This window comes from Oryx dammah, unplaced genomic scaffold (assembly GCF_014754425.2).
Source record: "Oryx dammah isolate SB20612 unplaced genomic scaffold, SCBI_Odam_1.1 HiC_scaffold_25, whole genome shotgun sequence".
NCBI lineage: Eukaryota > Metazoa > Chordata > Mammalia > Artiodactyla > Bovidae > Oryx > Oryx dammah.
This window is the reverse complement of record NW_024070209.1, coordinates 101,653,541-101,671,933: the sequence shown is the minus strand read 5'-3', so window position 1 is coordinate 101,671,933 and position 18,393 is coordinate 101,653,541. Positions and strand designations below refer to the sequence as shown.

The 18,393-nt window shown below is 55.1% G+C and overlaps 1 protein-coding gene across 3 annotated transcripts in view; it reads left to right on the top strand.

The window, feature by feature from the left end:
• AK8 (adenylate kinase 8) overlaps positions 1–18,393 on the top strand; it is a 134,623-nt gene that overhangs the window by 6,787 nt on the left and 109,443 nt on the right. For all 3 annotated transcript variants that reach the window (XM_040225459.1, XM_040225458.1, XM_040225460.1), the window contains exons 3-5: positions 2,802–2,851; positions 5,087–5,200; positions 14,942–15,010. In XM_040225459.1, coding sequence (XP_040081393.1) covers positions 2,802–2,851; positions 5,087–5,200; positions 14,942–15,010 — 233 coding nt within the window. The remainder of the gene's footprint in view (positions 1–2,801; positions 2,852–5,086; positions 5,201–14,941; positions 15,011–18,393) is intronic.

Sequence of the window (18,393 nt, the reverse complement as noted above, 5' to 3'; positions counted from 1 at the left end):
CTCCCCATGGTCCGAGCAAGCTCTTTGCTCTACCACGCCAGGCCCACCACCCTTGACCCCCCATCCTTGCTGCCCTAACGCTGTGCCTCTCCTCAACCTCCCCTGGTACCCCAGTTCCAATCTGCCCTGATCAGGTGTTCCCAAAGCCACCTCATTTCCAGACTCACCCACCTTCTGCTGCTTCTCTCCTCTAGTTGGGGCACCCGGGAAGGCCTTGGCCGGGTTCCAAGGCCAGAGAGAGGCTGGGCCATACAGCCCCGTCCTGGCTCCCAGCCCCGCAGCTGAACATCCCTTGCCTGCCCTGGGCCTGCATCCTGAGCTTCACCACCCCGTGGAGCCCAGACTCTGGATGTGCTCCGGGAGGTGCTCTCCCTGGCGACCTGTAGGGCCCAGAGTGGCTGTGGCCGGGTGGTGGCAGGGCAGCCCCTGTGGGCCCTGTGTGTGAATGGCATTCTGGGCTCAGGCTACTGGGCCAGGTGTCCAGGGCAGCAGGGCTGTCCCCCCCTGCACCCCTCGGTGACCGCCCTTGGGGCCTAGCTCCTGCCCGGGCAGGATTCTCTGAGCCATGCTGGGCTGTGAATAAACCCACCTCTACGCAACTCAGCCCCATCCACGTCTCACGGCTTGCACCCAAGAGTGCTGACTGGCAGAAGGTGCCTTTGCAAAGAGGTAGGAATGGTGGTGACAAAGGCGACCAGACACTCAGTGGCCACAGGGGGACAGCCAAGGACAGGCCATTGGAGGCCCTGCGGTGTGCTTGGCTACTCGCGGTTCTAGCTGCTGGGGCGGAGGGCAAGACATGGTCCCTGCAGCCGGGACACCCTCTCCACTGCTCAGCAGGGGGACGGGACTTAGCACGGCAGCAGCACCCTTTAGTCAGGAGAATCCCAGGGGAGGAACCCAGTGGGGCTGGGTGCTGAATGGAGGGAGGTGAGGAGGACACCCCTGTCGGGGAAGTGACAGGTAGGAAGATGGGAAAAGCGTCATCAGAACGAGGAAGTCCAAGATGAAGGGAGAGGCTTGCCCAGGGCTCCTGAGTGACCTGGATCCCCAGCGAAGGTGGCTCTTAGGGTGCCCAGGGCACATCCCAGCTCCTGCAGAGGTCAGGCCCCTCAACAGGGGTCCACAGGTACTTAATGGGACACAGGGCCCCCCATGGCCAGAAGAACCCTGGCATCTGTGGAGGGCGGGAGGCCCACCAGCCGAGTGTGGCTTGGAGGGGAGGGGATGTGCAGGGGTTTGCTGGGCTGGAGCACAGCCACGCGTCCCGCAGCAGGCGCCCTCCTGTCCTTCATCCCTGATCGCATCGCCCGCCCAGGATCCAGGCTCGCAAGGAGCAGGTTACCTACATTTCACACCGTGGGGCCAATGGACCAGGTTTAGAAACACGGGCCGCGACAGTGTTTGTTCTAAAGCCATCAGCTGGGGACACGCAGGAATCCAGCAGCAGCGGTGTGTGTGGCCTCATTCGTGGTCCTCTGAGAGACTGCTCCCTTGCAGAGACTGGGCAGAGGCCCTGCTCCCTCCCAGGTCTGCGCTGAAGCAATCACCTCACCCACCTGGTGTGGCTTCCATACTCTTCCCAGCAGACTCGGCCCCGTGCAAGTTTGGAGGAGGTGCTCAATGAGTGTTTGTGGAGTGAATCGGTGAATTACCTTGAACTTGCCCTCAACATTTCCCCTGAAAATGAAAAAGGGCTGTGGAGTTGGGGCAAAAGTCTCTTCAAACCCAAGCAGCCTGGCTGGGTACTGGTGTGCTGATCACGAGTTCACGGGCCACACGGACCCTCCAGTTCCTTCTCCGTGTCCACTCTCAAACTAGGAGGTCTCTGCATGGATGTGGCTCCTTCTCAGAGGCCTGGCAGGAACGGGCCCCATGGGCCCGTTGTGCACACCTGTTCACCTGTCCCTGGGGGTGGGACGGGGCCATGCCGACAGGCGGAGCCAGAGGCCGGCTTCCCCCTCCTTCCTCCCGGGTGCTGATGCCTCTCGCTCCCCGCAGTTAGGGGATGGGTGACATCATCAGTGTGGCACCCGGGGGGGAACCAGCTTAGACTCACCTGTCCACACACCACATCTTGTTGCCCTTGTTTTGACCCAAGTGCACACCTTCCAGCCCTCTTCTTTGGATGCTGGGGTTTTTTCCTTCGTTTCCAATGGCCAGTACCTACTCCCTAGTCCACTGGTGTCTTTAGGGCTTCTGCAGGGGCCAGGAACCTTCCAGAGCCAGGAGTGCCACAGTGAAGCCAGCAGTATCCATTTGCATAGAAATATCCATATTTGAAAACAAAGCCTTTCCTATCTGGGGTTTTATAAATCTGGCTCATACACTCCAGGCTTTTCTCCATTATTTCCTTCTGTAACATGATGGGGAATACAACTTGCTAAATAAAAAGGCATAAATATTAAAAAAAAAAAAAAACCACCTTTGAAGGTCGATTTACATAAAATACAGCTTTATTTGAGAGCGTGTCCCTGAGACAAAGTCCCTGTTTAAAATGCTTTATGGTGTTTGAAATCCCAATTGTTCTGGATATTTATTAGTTCAGCAAACAAGTTACCGTGTCCACGTCCCCTTGGAGACAGAAGAATAAACCATCTCAGTGATCACTTACCTCTCTAAACACAGGATACGTTCTATGGTGGGAGCGTCTCAGAACCGCTGGGTTACAAACGACCACATCACTCCCAGAAAATGAAATCGGGAGGAGAGAAATAAATATACCCAGAGCTCTGCAGACACGGGAGTTTTTTTTTTTTTGTCATACTGAACAGTGACATTCAAATCTCTTCATTCCACAGTGCCGAAGATTGTAATATTAGGCCCACCTGCCTCGGGGAAAACAACCATAGTAAGTGTATCATATTAACTGTGGTAATACGGTAATATCTCATTTATCCTGCAAAGCTGGACTGAGGCTGCACCTCGGTGACTTTTCAACATAACTGAGACTTTTTCCATCTCTTCTCTCTCCAGCTTCCTAACTTATTTTCTCATTACAAGAGGCAGCATGTGTTTGTAGTAGAAAACCTAGAAAATACAAAAGACAGAAACAGATTTCCCCAATCACACAGTGATGAGCATTCATTGAACATGTGAGATATGCCTGCCAGGGTATTCTCATGGCTACGTGTCCACCATCTTGGCACACCCTTCGTTCCACCCTTAGGATTCGTTTCCAGAAGGAGAAGGGCTGGGTCAAACAGCACAGACTTTTGGTATAGAACCTTTGGGTTCACCAGTAAAATTTTAATCATGCAGTGTTTCAACCAATCAGAAAAGCAGAGAAACAGCACCAGAGAGGCTCATGTACCCAATTCCCAGATTTTACAGGAACTTGTCGTTTTGCCACATTTGCATGATTTTCTCTCCATTTCAAAGACAGTAGAGCTTTCAAGACACAGCAGATGCCTCATCCCACTTCACTTCTCGCTTTCTGTCTCTCCCTCGTTGGAGACGGCCTCTGTCCTGAAGCTGAAACTTCGTTCCCTGTACAGTTTTAATCTTTCACCTCCTTTGTTAAGTGCCAAAGAACGCCTTCAAATTATAATCATCTGAAATGGAACTCTTTCTGTTCTTTAAAAAAGCCTGGTTAATGAACATCAGGTAACCATAAGTTAGTGATAAATAACAAAGCCCTGCTGTACAGGACGAGGAACTATATTCAATGTCTTGCAATAACCTGAAATGGAAAAGGGCCTTCCCTGGTGGCTCAGACAGTAAAGAATCGGCTTGCAATCCTGGAGGCCCGGGTTCACCGACTTAATGGATGTGAGTTTGAGCCAACTCCGGAGAGAGTGCAGGGCAGGGAAGCCTGGCATGCTGCAGTCTGTGAGAGGCACAGAGAGCCAGACACGACTTAGCAACTGAGCAACAATAACGGCAAAGACTCTTACGCATATCTGAGTCAATTTGCTATACACCAGAAATGAACACAACATTGTAAGTCAACTGTATACTTCAGTGAAAAAAACAAAACATCAGTAGACTCTGGAAGACTATGTCATCACTGTCAGCACTCCTCCCGGGCCCACAGGCTGCTTCTCCGACCGGCTGGCACCTTGTTTCATTCTGAAAAGGACTCAAGATGGCTGGTCTTACATAAAGCCACCTGCAGCTGCCCTGCTTTTGGAGTGAGATTCGCCAGCTCTTCAGTTAATCTGTCATCTGTCTTATCTGTCCATCCATTCATCCATCTGTCTATCTCTCTGTAGTTTTTCCACTTGGTTCCTCAGGACCAGGCTGTCAGCGTTCACTCTCTCTGAATCTTCCCTCCTAGTCTCCCTTTCCCTGCGAGAGACCACGGACTCCCAGGCCTGGGACCTGGCAGCCACTGGCACTAGCTGGCATTTCAGCCCCAATCCTTTTGGCAGATTCACAGGCCCCGGCCCTGTCCACTGTGTGGAACACAGAGAATCTAATTTTACAGGAAGATGATAATAGTAAAATCCCAGCAGGCTGCCTCCTGACCTCGTCACTGACACCTCCCAGCAGGAGAAGCAGCGAGATTAAGGTTCATACCTGCCCCGGGGGACCCCCAGGGCCTTCTGAACCATCCTGATGCTGAAATAGTCGTCAGTATACTCTTGGCGTTAAGAACATTTGGTTGTATGGTTATTCTTTACAATGTATTCTTCCCTGGAGGAGTACACAGAGTGGTCATTGGTGAACTGAACATTGACTTGGCCCAGACACGAGTCTCCCAACCTTTAAGAAAAGATGAACTTGGAGTGCGTGTTGTGACCCCTATTTAGGGCCTGTCCCCCTGTTTCCCAGTTTAAACTTTCGAGTTAAGAACTCATGGTCCAGAGAGCTTGAAAACGCAGGCCGAGGGCAGTCGAGCATAGGTTTTCCAGGTCCACTTAGAGTCAATGGCTGGTTGAAGAAGAAATGGCAGGCAAGCAGAATCCTATGGCTGGGAGGGATTCTGTGGCTTTGTCTCCCCTGGTGGCCTCCTTCCAGCCAGAAATGATGACGCTTCCCTGTGGGCAGCCCTTCCTGGTAGAATATGGAAGGATCCAGGCATCGGAATGGCGTCCTCCTTAGTCATTCCTTCCACAAAAACGTTCTTTTCCCCTTTCTTCAGGCTATGTGGCTTGCCAAACACCTGAGCACCAATCTTCTCAGCGTGGAGAGCTTGATAGCAAAGGAGTATTCCCCTCTGGCGGCAGACGCCAGGATGCACTATCAGAAGTTCAAGGTAGGATGAGGGGTTCTGGGAAACAGGATGGGGTGAGAGCTCCCCGCAAGGCGCCCCCATCAGCTGCTGCACTCCTTCCGTTTCCTGGTGGGTGGGGTGACGTGAGACCCAGGCAGGATGGGACCGAAGGAAGGGAGAGGTCTTCAGCAGGGCACAGATCCCGGGGGCTGCTGGGGGAGGGGCTCGTGATGCGCCAGCCTCAGCGGCAGTGAGCGTGGAGGGTGGCGGCCCGCCCTGCTCTGCTCGGGGTCAGCCGGATCACGTGGGTATGGGCGGGGCCGGCGGGGCCTCCATCCGCAGGCGCTGTGCTTGCTGGCCTGCGCCGGGACCTGATAGGCCTGACCCGGCGGGGAGCGTAAAGGGCAGTGGTCCGGCTCTCCTGTGCTGTAGCTCAGGGCCACTTCCTTCCACTCCTCGGGGAGGGCGCCCTGTGGCATCCCCGGAGGCTGGGGGTCTGTTTCTACCATCCCACCACCACTGTCTTTGAAAGACATTTTTAAAAGGGACACTTAGGACTTAAGCATGTTGGTTCTCTTAAATACAAACAGAAATTTCCAAATATCTTTTCAAAAACTCCCCTTTGGCACATAAAAGGATGCCTTAGTCCATGCCAGCTGCTGTCACAGACTGGGTGGCCCAGAAGCAGTCTCCCCCACACTCCTAGAGGCTGGCAAGTCCAAGGTCACGGCGTCCGCAGACTCATTGTCGGGAGACAGCCGTCTTCTCACCGTGGCCTCCCATGGCCAGAGGACAGGGAAGCTCCGGGGCCTCTTGGTCTTATTTACGAGGCTGCATCTGCAGGACCTAATTGTTTTCCAAGGCCCCACCTCCCAGCGCCATCACCTTGAAGGTCCTATAGGACTTTGGGGAATGCAGGCATTCAGCCCAGTACAGCAGGGGTGCTCACCCATTCAGGCGTTCCTCACCTGCACCCAGGCTTTCTCTTGTTTGTGCGGGGAGAAGGTTGAGAACAGTCGCGATCCTGCTGTTTGCTGAGCACTGCCCAGGGCTCGGCCCGCCTGTTGGGGTGACCAGCTGGGGTCTCCCGCCAGTCTCCACAGAGGCTGTGGCTGAGGGCTGGTTACCTCCCGTCTTCACCTTCACTCACGGGCAGGCTCTTGACCAGATAATGATCACGTGTGGTCACTGTTCCTCCAAGAACGTGGAAGGAAGCTTCCAGGCCTCATGGGCAGCCTGTGAGTGATGGCTGGTGGGATGACTCTCGTGGCCAGCCCATGGATGTAAGTAGCAGAGATCCGCTGGGGCTGCCCAGGGCAGGAAAGGGAAGCTGAAGGCGGATGCACTGACTCCTGGGTTCCAGATGGAGGAAGCACCCATCCATCTCCCCGTCTCTGAGGCTGGAACCTGGGCAGCACCCTGGCCTGCTCTGCCCTACGTGGTCATTTGTCCCTTGCGTCCATTCTTTCTGTGGCTCTCCCTTCGTCTTCTGTGTCCCTTCGTCTCTGTCATCCTTGCCTGCTCATGACCGCCTACCTCGTCCCGGTTCCTGTGTCTTCAGCTCAGACCATCCCCAGAGGCAGCGCCAAGGCCAGGTTTCCAGAAAAGGGAGCTGCGTGGGCCCGCTGGTCAGGTGGCCACGGGGCCCTGCCAGCTCTGGTGAGGGGTGTGCACAGTGGGTATGTCGAGGCCCTGGAGCTCGGCCGTGGGCGGGAAGGCCTGCTGGGGTGAGGACATTCCTGGAGATGACGTGTCACTTAGGCAAACCCCCAGCCTCAAATTTGCTGATTTGCTGAAAGTAACAATTTGATGGAAGAGAAAGAAAACCTCACTCAGCAAGACTAGCCTCTCTACCATCCCAGCTGGTGAACCAGCTCTAAAACCGCTTAGTCCAGAGCACTTGCTGACCCCATGTTCCTGGCCAGGACTCTTGGGGAAGCAAGCGATGCCCTCTGACCAGCCCCCATGTCTTGCCGGAGTCAGAGTGTGTGGTTGGAGTATGGGAGATGGCAGCTCTAGGAGTGGGAATCTGGTTTTAGAAAGAAAGCGGTTATCGCATTTCCTGCAGAAGCTAAACTTTCCAGGGTAGGGGAGGGAGGCTGATTTCTAGGATAAAGATGCTTTTATTAGGTTTATAAAATTCAACAGCGAGGAGGGAGTTTAAGGAAATTCCTCCTGGGTTTCATTACTCTAATTATCAGACCACATCGAAGTGCTTTCAAGGGTGTCTTGTTGGGGTTCTTTGGTTTGGAAGCTCGGGCGGAGGGAAGATGAAAGGCCAGGGCGTCAGGACTGATGAAGGAGGGGAAGGTTCTGAGGAGGCGAGGGGGCGCGTGGCCTTGCCGTGGAGCCGCCTGCCCACGAGGCCGCTCATTAAGCTTTGTCTTTACAGCGCTGCTGATCCAGAGCCTTTAAAGCTCTCTTTTGCAAGCAGCAATAATACCTTCAAATACGTAATTTTCTCCTGTTAATCTCTGCTCTGCCTCCTATATGGAATTCTCTCATACAGTCGGTGTTAACCAAGACATTTCCATCTTGTAATTTCCAAGCGGTGGCTGAAACACTTCCCAATTGCCTCCTGTGTGCCAAGCACCCTCCCGCCAAACCACGGGAGACCCAAAGTTGAGTGCCTTCTCCTCGCCCCCGGGAGCTGATAGCCACTGGGGCAGGGGGCGGGCAGGCCACAGGACAAGGAAGCCCTCATGCAGTCGCTGGTCTCTGGACTCACTCATTTCCTGAGGGTTCTCTGAGCACCTGCTAAGCCCCGAAAGTGGCTCTGAGCATACAGGCAGCAAGGTTTAGGGACTCTGTGGAGCCAACCCGAGTCGTGCTAAAAGCAACGACGTGGAAGAACCCAGCATCTGGCAGAAGACCCGCATAGGCAGGAGTAGCTGAGGAGGCTGGGGGTTCCAGGCAGCCGAGGTGGGAAACAGCTCTGTGATTGGGTGGTTTGTAGCGTTGTTACAAGAGGTTGTAAAGGTGCCCAGAAGCAGTGGGAAGCATGTAAGAACATCCACGGACCCATCATCCGGCTTCAGGCAGCGTCATCAGCTCATAGCAGTCCCCACCCATGGAGATGCCCCAGCCTCCTGCTTCCTGGTCATTTGAAAGCAAACCCGCCCGGCACTTCATTTCATCTGAGGCTGTGCTAGTCTATATCTGCTGAGAGGCTGAATATATTATACAATGGCTGGACCAGACCTCAGACGAGATCTCTGGCCCGCAGCCACAGCAGCCGGCCCAGGAAACCAACCTGCTGTCTTCAGTAACTGGCCTCAGAAGCCAGCGGGCTGAGAGTTATTAGACTGGGAGGAAGTCAGCCTGCGCCTCTGGTTCAGTCCAGGAAGCCCAGCAACAACCCCGGTCACAGCCAGTCTCAAATGGCCAGGACTTGCTTCAAAGTGAACTGCCAGCTTCCCTAATCCTTGTCCCTACTTCCAGCTGGTGACCGGCGAAGGCCAAGTCCACTCCCCAACCACGTGCACGGGATGCCCAGCTCAGGGTGCCGATAAAGCCGTCCCAGTCCTCTGCCTGCCAGACGCTGGCGCTGCGGCCGACCCCCTGCTGGCGCAGACTGCCACTAGGCAGACTGGGCTTTCCACTTTCGGGAGGTCTTTGTTGCCACACCCCGAAAGATAAAGGCACAGCCCTACACTGTCATGCTTAGAAAACTTACCCATATTTCTCCAGTGCCCAGTCAGGGTTAAACTTTCCCGAGGAGGCCGGTGTCTCGCAGTTCTTGCCACTGGCCCACCCCTGCCCCAGGGCACTCCTGGGAACACCTCCCTGGGCAGGTGTCTCTCATCTCCTCTCCACGAGGACCAAAGCCACCTTGGTGCTCTGCGGTGCCTCGTTATTAAGTTAATTGAATTCACCTGCTTTGTCAAGTCTCTGTTCCTCACCTGCTCCCTCTGGGTCCATCTCTAAGCCTGCCACCCGAGTCAGCGTCACAAACACCACAAAAAAGCTCAGAGGGGGTGGCCCCCGGAGGGGGGGTGGCGTTGGGTAGGGAGCCTGCATGAGGCCAACTGTAGCCCAGGGTGCGAGGCTGAAGGCAACGCCTGCCCAGGTGCCAACCCCACACCTGTATGGCCTGAGCTTGAGCCCCGCCTTGGGCTTGTGTCCGGGGCTCCTTAGAGCCTCAGCCTGGTCCTGGCCCCTCTGGGAGTTTGGGAAACGAGGGAGAAAAGAGTCAAGTCCTGCTGGGCCCTCGTCACACAGGACGTGATCGGAAGGTGAAGAGCTTCCACGGGGAAGGGACATTTCTTGGTAGCTGAAGCTGAATGTGATCACTCTTGATTATTTTAGATTTTTACTGGGAAAAAAGAAAAGCTTTATTAATTGAAATCCCTGCAGGAAGCATGCATATTTGCAAATGTAAAACTGCCCCGACCAGAGGTCCTCAACCCGAGCAGCGGGTTACTCACCCGGCAGCCGTGGGACTCCCTTAGTCTGGATCTCTGGATGTGGGGCCGGGCATCTGGAGTCAGTCACCCTCCCTGGGGAATCCTCGTCTGGTCAGCTGGGAGCCCACCCCACACACCACCCATCTTTTCTCATGGCAGTCATTACTTGTACAGCTCTGCTGCTGCTGCCGCCAAGTCGCTTCAGTCGTGTCCGACTCTGTGCAACCCCATAGACAGGGCAGCCCATCAGGCTCCCCCGTCCCTGGGATTCTCCAGGCAAGATTACTGGAGTGGGTTGCCGTTTCCTTCTCCAATGCATGAAAGTGAAAAGTGAAAGTGAAGTCGCTCAGTCGTGTCCGACCCTCAGCAACCCCATGGACTGCAGCCTTCCATGCTCCTCCGACAAGAGTACTGGAGTGGGGAGCCATTGCCTTCTCCGTTGTACAGTGCAGTGATCGCTAAATCGAGGTTTCTTTTGGAACGTGACTCTTGCATAAGGAGCAGACCAGCCTGTGTTTGTTGTGTGACTAAATGACCCACACTCTGAAGGCCGGCCCAGCCAGAACGTGCCAAAGCTGGATTCTTCCTAACTTCAGTTCGGTTTAGCTCCTCCCTTCAGTCCCATTTACAAATCAGCAGCCTGATGAAGCCTGATGCACCCAAGTGTCCAGGTGTCATCACTGTTTAATAACATCCAAATCACGGGACTTTGCCCTCGGCCTGCCGGTACCCACACAGAGTGTGTCCCCTGCAAAGCTCCCCAGGATCTCCCCTCAGTGCTGGCTCCCAGTCCTCTGGGGTGGTCTGGTCTCCGTCCCCCACCCCACCCCACCATCCCACCTGCCTCCTGGCTACTCCCTGTGTGCTCGGCCCTTCCCTGTCTGCCCTTCTAGGTGGTGGTGCGGAACGGTCCTCTGGGAAGATTTGGGGTGGTGGAGGAAGTTACAGCCCAGGAGCGGGGCAGAGGAGCCCGAGGACCAGTCTCCGTGGCTCCTTTCAAGTTCGCTGGCTGTTCCCACCCTCGGGTCTCCCTTCTGGCCCCCTCCCTCTGTGGGGCTGTCGGCTGACCCTGTGCCAGGGTCTGTGAGATCCCTTCAAAGCCCGGGTCCCTGCTCCCTACCCGACCTCTCCATCTCCTGTCACTGTTTTGGAAGCTAGAACTAGGAGAGTCTCTGCCACGGAAACCTGTTCTGACAGCCCTGAGAAGCGGCAGAAACTTTGAAAAGAAGAGTTGTCTTTAAAGGATTCTCTGATCAAGTCTTAAGTGAGTTCCAGTCCAAGTGTGCCTTTCCTTCCCCAGCAGCAGCCCCTTCAGAGGCGAGGGGATGCCGTCAGGCCGACCAGGAGCCTCAACTCTTCCCCTCCCCACTCTGCTCCAGACTGAAGTTCGTACCGTCGATCAGGACGCCTGCAGTTCCTGAGCAAGCATCCACCCAAGGGTGACACGGGGACGTCAGGGGCCCCGAGGGTGGGGCCTGGTGATGAGACCATGCAGGCTTCTGTCATCCCAGGGGAGGAAGCTCGGGCTTGAAAAGTTCAGTGAGGTACCCAGGGACAGACAGGGCTCGAGCGGCCACACCGGGGGCTGCCCCGTTGGGACAGGGGAGGCACCTGCGAGGTTCCCAGCCAGCAATTCTGTCCCGGGCCTGGGTGCTGGGAGAAGAAAGGTCCAAACTGGAGCCACACAGCTGATTCTGCCCCTTATGGCAAGGGGCCTGGCCGGCGGGCTGTCGCGTTGCCCCTGCGTGGGAAGACAAGGGCTGGGGGCCTGCACCTGTGCTGACCTTCTCGGTGACCAGCAGGGGCTGCACTGGGCTCCATCCAGTTTGTCCCCGATTCTCCCCCAAAGCCACACTTGGGGGCTGGAGTGGGAGAGCGTGGCAGAGCTCAGGAAGGAGGGAGCCTGATTGCCGCAAAGACAGTTTGGCAGGGCTCCGAGCAGCAGCCCCCGGGAAGCCCCCGCCACTGACGTGACACATCAAAGCTGGTACCGAGACAGCACCGAGGCAGGGAACGGTGGGGGGCACCCGAGAGGGGCCGCGCTCAAAGTCGCCAGCCTGTCCCCCGCCGCGCAGACCATGGGGGGCACCACGCTCCACCCGGACCTGTCGCCTTTCAACCCGTGTTCTTTGATGGGCTTGCACCACCCCCCTATCCCCCATGTCCCAGAACCTGTTTGAATGCTGCCTCCTGAATGGGTGATGGCAGGGAAGGGGAGGAATCATGGGGTGGAAATCACTGTTTCTGGGGTCGGCAGGGACACCCGGGGACAGGAAAGGTTAGGAACCACGTGGAGGGGAGGGGCAGTGCTCCTCCTTGTTCCCCTCGACAGTCTTGGGGGGCTCTAGCTGGGGCAACATGGGCACCAGCAGGACAGGTCCCTCTCCAGCAACTTCTTCCACGTACCGTGGGGCTCTCGGATGCTGGAGTTTGTTTAAGCCAGTGGTTCTCCAGGTGTGGTCCCTGGACCAGCATCCTCAGCATCACCTGAAAACCTGCTCAAAATGCAGACTCCCAGCCCCAGCCCAGACCTGTGGAGTCAGAACCCTGGGGCGGGGCCAGTGATCTGCACGTTAACAAGCTCTTCCAAGATGTGCGTTCAAGTTGAGAACTACTGGCCTAAGCGGGACAGAGGGCAGATGTAAGGACACAGAGGTGTCTTAGGAAATACTGAAACGGGCTGGATGCCGGCTAGCCTCTGGCCTGCTCTTCTGAGCGTGCCTCTCGTTCATTCGCGCTCTCTCTCCTGCTCCTGCTTTTGCTGCCCACTTTGTAGAAGAGGCTCATGACTTTCAAGGTGTGCTCTTCCTCTTCTAATCTGACATCCTGGAAAAGCCATTCTGGGGCTGAGAAACCTGGTGTCTCTCTCCTCTTGTGCTGGGTTTCTTCCCTTATACTCCCCTTGTGCCTGCAAAGTGGCTGCTGCCGCTCCAGCTCTTCCATCCTCTCAGCTTTGGATCCAGTGGACAGCAGAGTTCCCGCCCCTGATGATTTCACTCGTGTCTTGGGTTTATTAAGGGTGCCCCCAGGTAACGATTGCCACAGCACCAAGCCCTTGCTGGGGGCCATACACACACCAGCAGCCACGTGTCCCACCTCACTAATCCTCACGGCAACGCTGAAGGACCTTGTCTGCATCTAATCTACAGACTCAGAAAGCAAGACTCAAAGCTTTGAAGGCACTGGCCAGGGTCCTCAGTGGGTGGTCAAGGCCCAGATGGAGAGCATCTGAGTCCCCAGCCAGTCCAGTGGTCCCCAAGTTTCTCCCTGGGAACGTCCTTCTCCTGAATCCAGAGAGAACCTCCTGGATCACTACTCATGACCTTCCTCCCCCTCCCCCTCTGGCCTCTGACCCTCCCCTGTGGGCCGGTTCCCGGGGCGTCCTTCACCACCACCTCCATCTGCCCAAGCCCAGCCTGCTCTTGTTGGGGACCCATTCAAGCAGCTCAAGGAGATGGCAGGTCAGGGCACTCCTGAATCCAGGATACCTCAAGCCCCTGAGAGGATTGTCCCCTCACCTCCAAGGTCCTCTCTGCACGTCCAGTACCCCATTAGCTGTCTCAGAATCACTCTTGTGTGCAAACTAACCGAACTGGTCCCTCGCACAGATAAACATGGCAAACATCAGTAGTTAGCGGGGCCGGACACCGTCTGTTTTCCCGACCCTTGCTCCTAGGCCCTAATGAGAGTGAGGTGTGGACATGTTCTCCACATGCACAGACACTTATTGATGGCCGCATCTAAGTCAGCAGCCCCGCCATCCCCCTGACCTGTCCCAGCGGCTCTGTGATGTCCCAGCTCTGTCCCTTCAGGCGTCCCTGCAGCACTCCAGGCAGAGTCGATAGCGTTCCTGAAGCAGGATCTGGTCACTCTGAATGCTGGGTCCAGAATGAGAGATCCAGACTTCTCTCCAGCATCACTAAAATGTTGCCAGGGCTCCCCTTCACCCTAAGGATCCTTGGGGAGATCAGGGCAAGGTGCTGGTCCCCACTGTCCCTCCCGGGTCCCCGGCTTGGCCCAGAGGGATAGGTCTCCTCTGCCCCTCACCCCATACCCGGGTGCCTCTGTGTGCGTCCAGTGCAAACCTGCTCGGCCCTGGACCCACGGACCCTCCCCTGCACCTGGCAGAAGTCCAGCCCCTTCTGGAGACCAGCCAGCCCTGAGGTAGCTTGGGAGGTGGGCGGGGGCTGGCCCAGGGTTGGGGAGTTTGGGGAGAACCACCAGCTGTTAGTGACTGGGGATTATGGCGACACCTGGGAGTGGGTTTTCCAGGGGCCTTGGCTCTGGGGCGTGTGAGGCTTTGTTAGAAAGAACAGACTTGGTGAAAAATGGGACGTCAGTTCTGGTCCAAGAGAGAGGCTGCTGAGAAGAGAGGAAACGGAAGGGAGGCCGCTCTGAGCGTCACCCCGCATTGGTCCAATCTCCCCGAGCCTGGCCTGATTGAGTGCAGGTCCCACCTCTGCTCCTACCTGGCTGTGTAGCCCTGGGGAGGTGGCCTAACCTCTCTGAGGCCCAACTTCCCCAACCGCAAAAGGAGGATGACAATAGTACCGACTGCACGGAGCTGCAAACGTGGGCTGCCGCAGCCTGGCACCCAACCCACGCTCGGCAGAAGCCGCCACAGGCTCACTACTTACTGAGTGGATTAAGGAGCATGACGTGCCGTTAGGTCATGGGTCAGCAGGGCTTCCTCCTCCCCTGATGCTCTGCTGGTGCAGGCAGGAAGGGGTGCTGGTCAGCACCTCACAGCCAGCTCTCCGGGGGAGAAAGCCCTCCTTTCTAGCATTGGCCCATCTCCGTGGGACAAACACCATGGAACACCAGGGCCCACTTCACGGGACGGGATGGGAAGACATGGGCAGGACTGGCTCCCTCCTGCACGTCAGTGTCTGGCAGCCAAAGAGAGGAGGACTCAGTCCCCTTCATCCAGGAACTGAAGCTCTCTGGGGAGACAGATGTGTGCACAGGCCCCTGGAAGGCCACATGGTTAGCGCAGTAACAGAGTTTGCCATGGAGGATCATGGCAGCCCCCAGCCCAGCCAGGGGAAGAGTCAGGGAGGGCTGCCTGCAGGCAGTGGCACTTGGGGAGTCTGGAGTCACCCAGGTGGGGGTGGGGGAGAGCATCTGGGTCGGGGCGGGGTGCTGGAGAAGCAAGCGAGTGGAGCGGGCGCTCTCAAGGAGTCTGGACCACCCTGGGCCACAGGTTGGCCCTGGACTTCACGGAGGCCACAGGGCCCTGGTCAGGGATCTGGAGAAGCTTCATGGCCACAGGACCGGGTCCTTGGGCCTTAGCAGAGCCCACTGGCCTGCCAGCTCTGTGTCCCCTTGAGCCCCACACGGGGGGGCAGGCCTTCATCCTGTGTCACCTTTCCTTTAGATGGTACCCAGCATGCTGCTCATCAGACTGATGCAGGAGCGCCTGAAGGAAGAGGACTGCATCAGGAGGGTGAGAAGCCGTGCGTGGAGCCGGGTGCCGGGGGCTGGGGGCCTCCAGGGAGTGGGGCTCTGTCACCAGATGAAGGAGGGTCAGAGGTCGGGGCCATGTGTTCATGTCCCAGAGCAGAGATGACCTGCAGAGAAGCGTGCAGCTCTGAAGTCTGGCAAAGGTCAGACTGTGCACGTGGGCTTCACCTGGGATGGAGGAAAAGCAGCAAGGAGGTGCCTGGGGAACCGTCAGGCCCCTGTAGGGATGAGCTGGATCGCCACACAGGGCCAAAGCTGTGCAGGGCTGGGGGGCCTGGACCTGCCCGGGCAGAGCCAGAGCTGGGGCCTAGCTCTCACTCCGTCTCCTGCTCTCTCACTAGTCCTCTTCCGCCAGACCCCATGACGTCAGAGGGCCGGGGTTCCAGTGAGGCCCTCCATGGAGGTTGGCCCCCTGGGGCGTGGGCAGGTGGGCGGGGGCCGAGGGCTTGTGACCTTGTGATTCATAAAAAGAGATACATGTTTCATCTTCATCCAATCTATCAATTGTTGGAATTTGTTTTTAGTATTCCATTTTAATTTTTTGCTTGTGGGTTTTTTTTTTTTTACTCTCTCTCTCTCTTTTTTTTAAAGTGAATGACCTAGTGATTACAATATTCGGACTCAGAGTTCCAGTCTGTTTCGAGTCGGTTTTACCATTTCAGGCGCAACATACAGTATAGACTCTTCTGTCTCTTGGTGTCGCTGTTGTGTGTATCGCGTCTTTATGCACCAAGACCCCACCAGGCAGATGTTATCATTCTTGCTCTCAGTCATCAAACATGTTTTAAAAACTCAAGAGAGTTGTTTGTTGTGTTTATCCAGGTATTTACCATTTCTCTTGTTCTCCATTCCTAATGTTGCAAGTGTCCCTTTCTGTCTGAAAAGCTTCTTTGAGCAATTCTTCTAGAGTAGGCTTTTCTTTCATCTGAGAATGTCTTTATTCATTTTTTTTTAATTAACTTTTTATTTTTAGACTGAGCCCCGTAGCATGTGGAATTTTAGTTCCCGGCCCCCTGCAGTGGAAGCATGGAGTCTTAACCACTGGACCACCAGCAAGGTCCTGAGAATGTCTTTTATTTTGCCTTCGTTCCTGAAGGATGTTTTTTTCTGGATTCAGAATCCTAGATCAACAATTTTTTCTTTCAGCACTTTATAAATGTTCCATTTAGCACTGTGGTTTCTGGTGAAAATCTATCGTCATTAGAACTCTTATAAATAACGCATTTTTTCTCTCTTGCTGCTTTCAAGATTGTTTTCTTTAACTTTCAGAAGTTTAACTATGATACGTCTGAGTGTGGGTTTTCGAGGACTATTCTTTGCAGGGTTTGCTGAATTCCTTGAATTTGTGAGTTTACGTTTTTCTTAAAGCTTGAGAAGTTTCCAGCCATGTCTTCCCCACATAATTTTCCACACCGTTCTCTTTCTCTTGGCTCCTTCCGAGACCCCAGTGGCATGAAGGTCAGGTCAGACTGTTGGTGTTCCCTCATGTTCCCTCACTAAAGCTCTATTCTTTTTTTCCTCTCTGTTGACAAGATTTCATCATTTGTGTTGAACTAGCTTCGGGCTCATTAAATCTCCTCTCTCATCTGAATTCTACTGTTGAGCTCGTCCACTGAGTTTTAAATTCTGATTATTGTATTTTTCAGTTCTGAAAGCTCCAGTTGGTTCTTCTCTCTTCCTTCTGTTTCTTGGCTGAGACTTGCAATGTGTCCATTCATTTACTTGGAGCTCTGTTGTTGCGGTTGTTTAAATAATAGCTGCTTTTGTGTCTTGTCTGATAATTCTAACACTGGAATCATGTTGGTAGTGGTGTCTGATATCTTTTCCCACGTGAGATGAAATTGTCCTGGTTCTCCCTGTGCTTAGTAATTTTTAAAATTCTTTGTTTATTTATTTATGGCTGGGCTGGGTCCTTGCTGCTTCGTGAGCTTTTCTCTACTTGCAGCAAGTGGAGGCCACCCTCCAGCTGCGGTACACGGCCTTCTCACTGTGCTGACTTCTCCTGCCGTGGCGAACAGACTCCAGAGCACGGGCTTCATGGTTTTGGCTCCCAGACCCAGCTGCCCTGCGGCATGTGGAATCCTCCTGGACCAGGGGTCGAACCTGTGTCTCCTGTATTAGCAGGCAGATTCTTTACCACTGAGCTACCAGGGAAGCTCTGTCCTTAGTAATTTTGTATCCTGAATGTTCAAAATATTGCTCTCAGGCTCTGAGTCCTGCTTGAATTCCATAGCAAACGTTGATATTTTTGTCTTAGCAAATGATTGACCCAGTTGGGCTCCGGTCATGAGTTCTAGCCGCCTTCTCTGGGTTGTGGTTTCCACCTCAGCTCTCAAGCCTTTGGGGTGTTGTGCGGATCTCTCCTGCTCTGTGCGTGTGGATGCCACTCGGAAGGGCCTGGGCACTGGTCTGTGCTGTGGCTGATTTCTCAGGGAGGCTGGAAGGCTGGGGTCGGACCTGTGTGTGCGCAGCTCGGAAGTGACCAGGAGTCCATAAACGACCATCTCATCGCTTTCCTGCGCACCCCCTCTGCCGTCTTCCTGGTGACCTCCGGTTCCCTGGTTTTCCTTTATTTGGCCTCTCGGTCAGAAAGCTGGGCCTTGAACTACCTGGCTTTGTCACAGTTTTCCTGTGACTACACTTGCGACCAGAGCCAAGTGCTAGGAGGACAGCGAGAGGAGACTCGTGGGGCTTTGCTGCGTTCTCTGGGCCTGGAGAGGAGGGGGCCCCTGCGCCTACGGAGTGTGAGGCCCCTGCAGCCCCCGTGTCACTGTGACTATAGCAGGAAGGCCTCAAGGCAGGAGTGCAAAGAAGCAGAAGAGAGCACAGGGAGGTTCCCCCACTCTCTCTGCATCTCAGGAGTCCCCTTTCGTATTGCTCAAGCCAGAAAGAGGGGCTCCCGGCCCGTCTCTGTCCCTCCCTACGGCTCAACTTAGGTTTCAGGCCACCTGGAGAGACCAGGCCGGGGATACTGGTTTTGTGGGATCTTGCAATCTGTTCTTCTTCCCCAGTTCTCCTATTACGATATACTTCCTGAGTCCTCAAGGAGCGCCCCCTTGCATTCCATCCTATAGCTGCTGTCAGTGGAGGTGACAGGGTAGGGACAGTTTTCTCCTTCTTGCCCAGAACCAGAACCCGTATGCTTTTTAAAATATGTGCTTGTATTTTTAAAAGACATACGCATGTGCTTGTGTACACACATGCACACATGTGCACACACTTGCTTAAATGGTGGCGAGGCCCTCATCTCGTAAGACACCTGGGCTCCTCCCCAGGGCACTGGTGAAGGGGTGGCAGTTTTCACAGCCTTGCTCTGCATGGTCCTCGGCCTTGTGGGTCTAAATCACCAGAGAGCCGCAAGTTAAC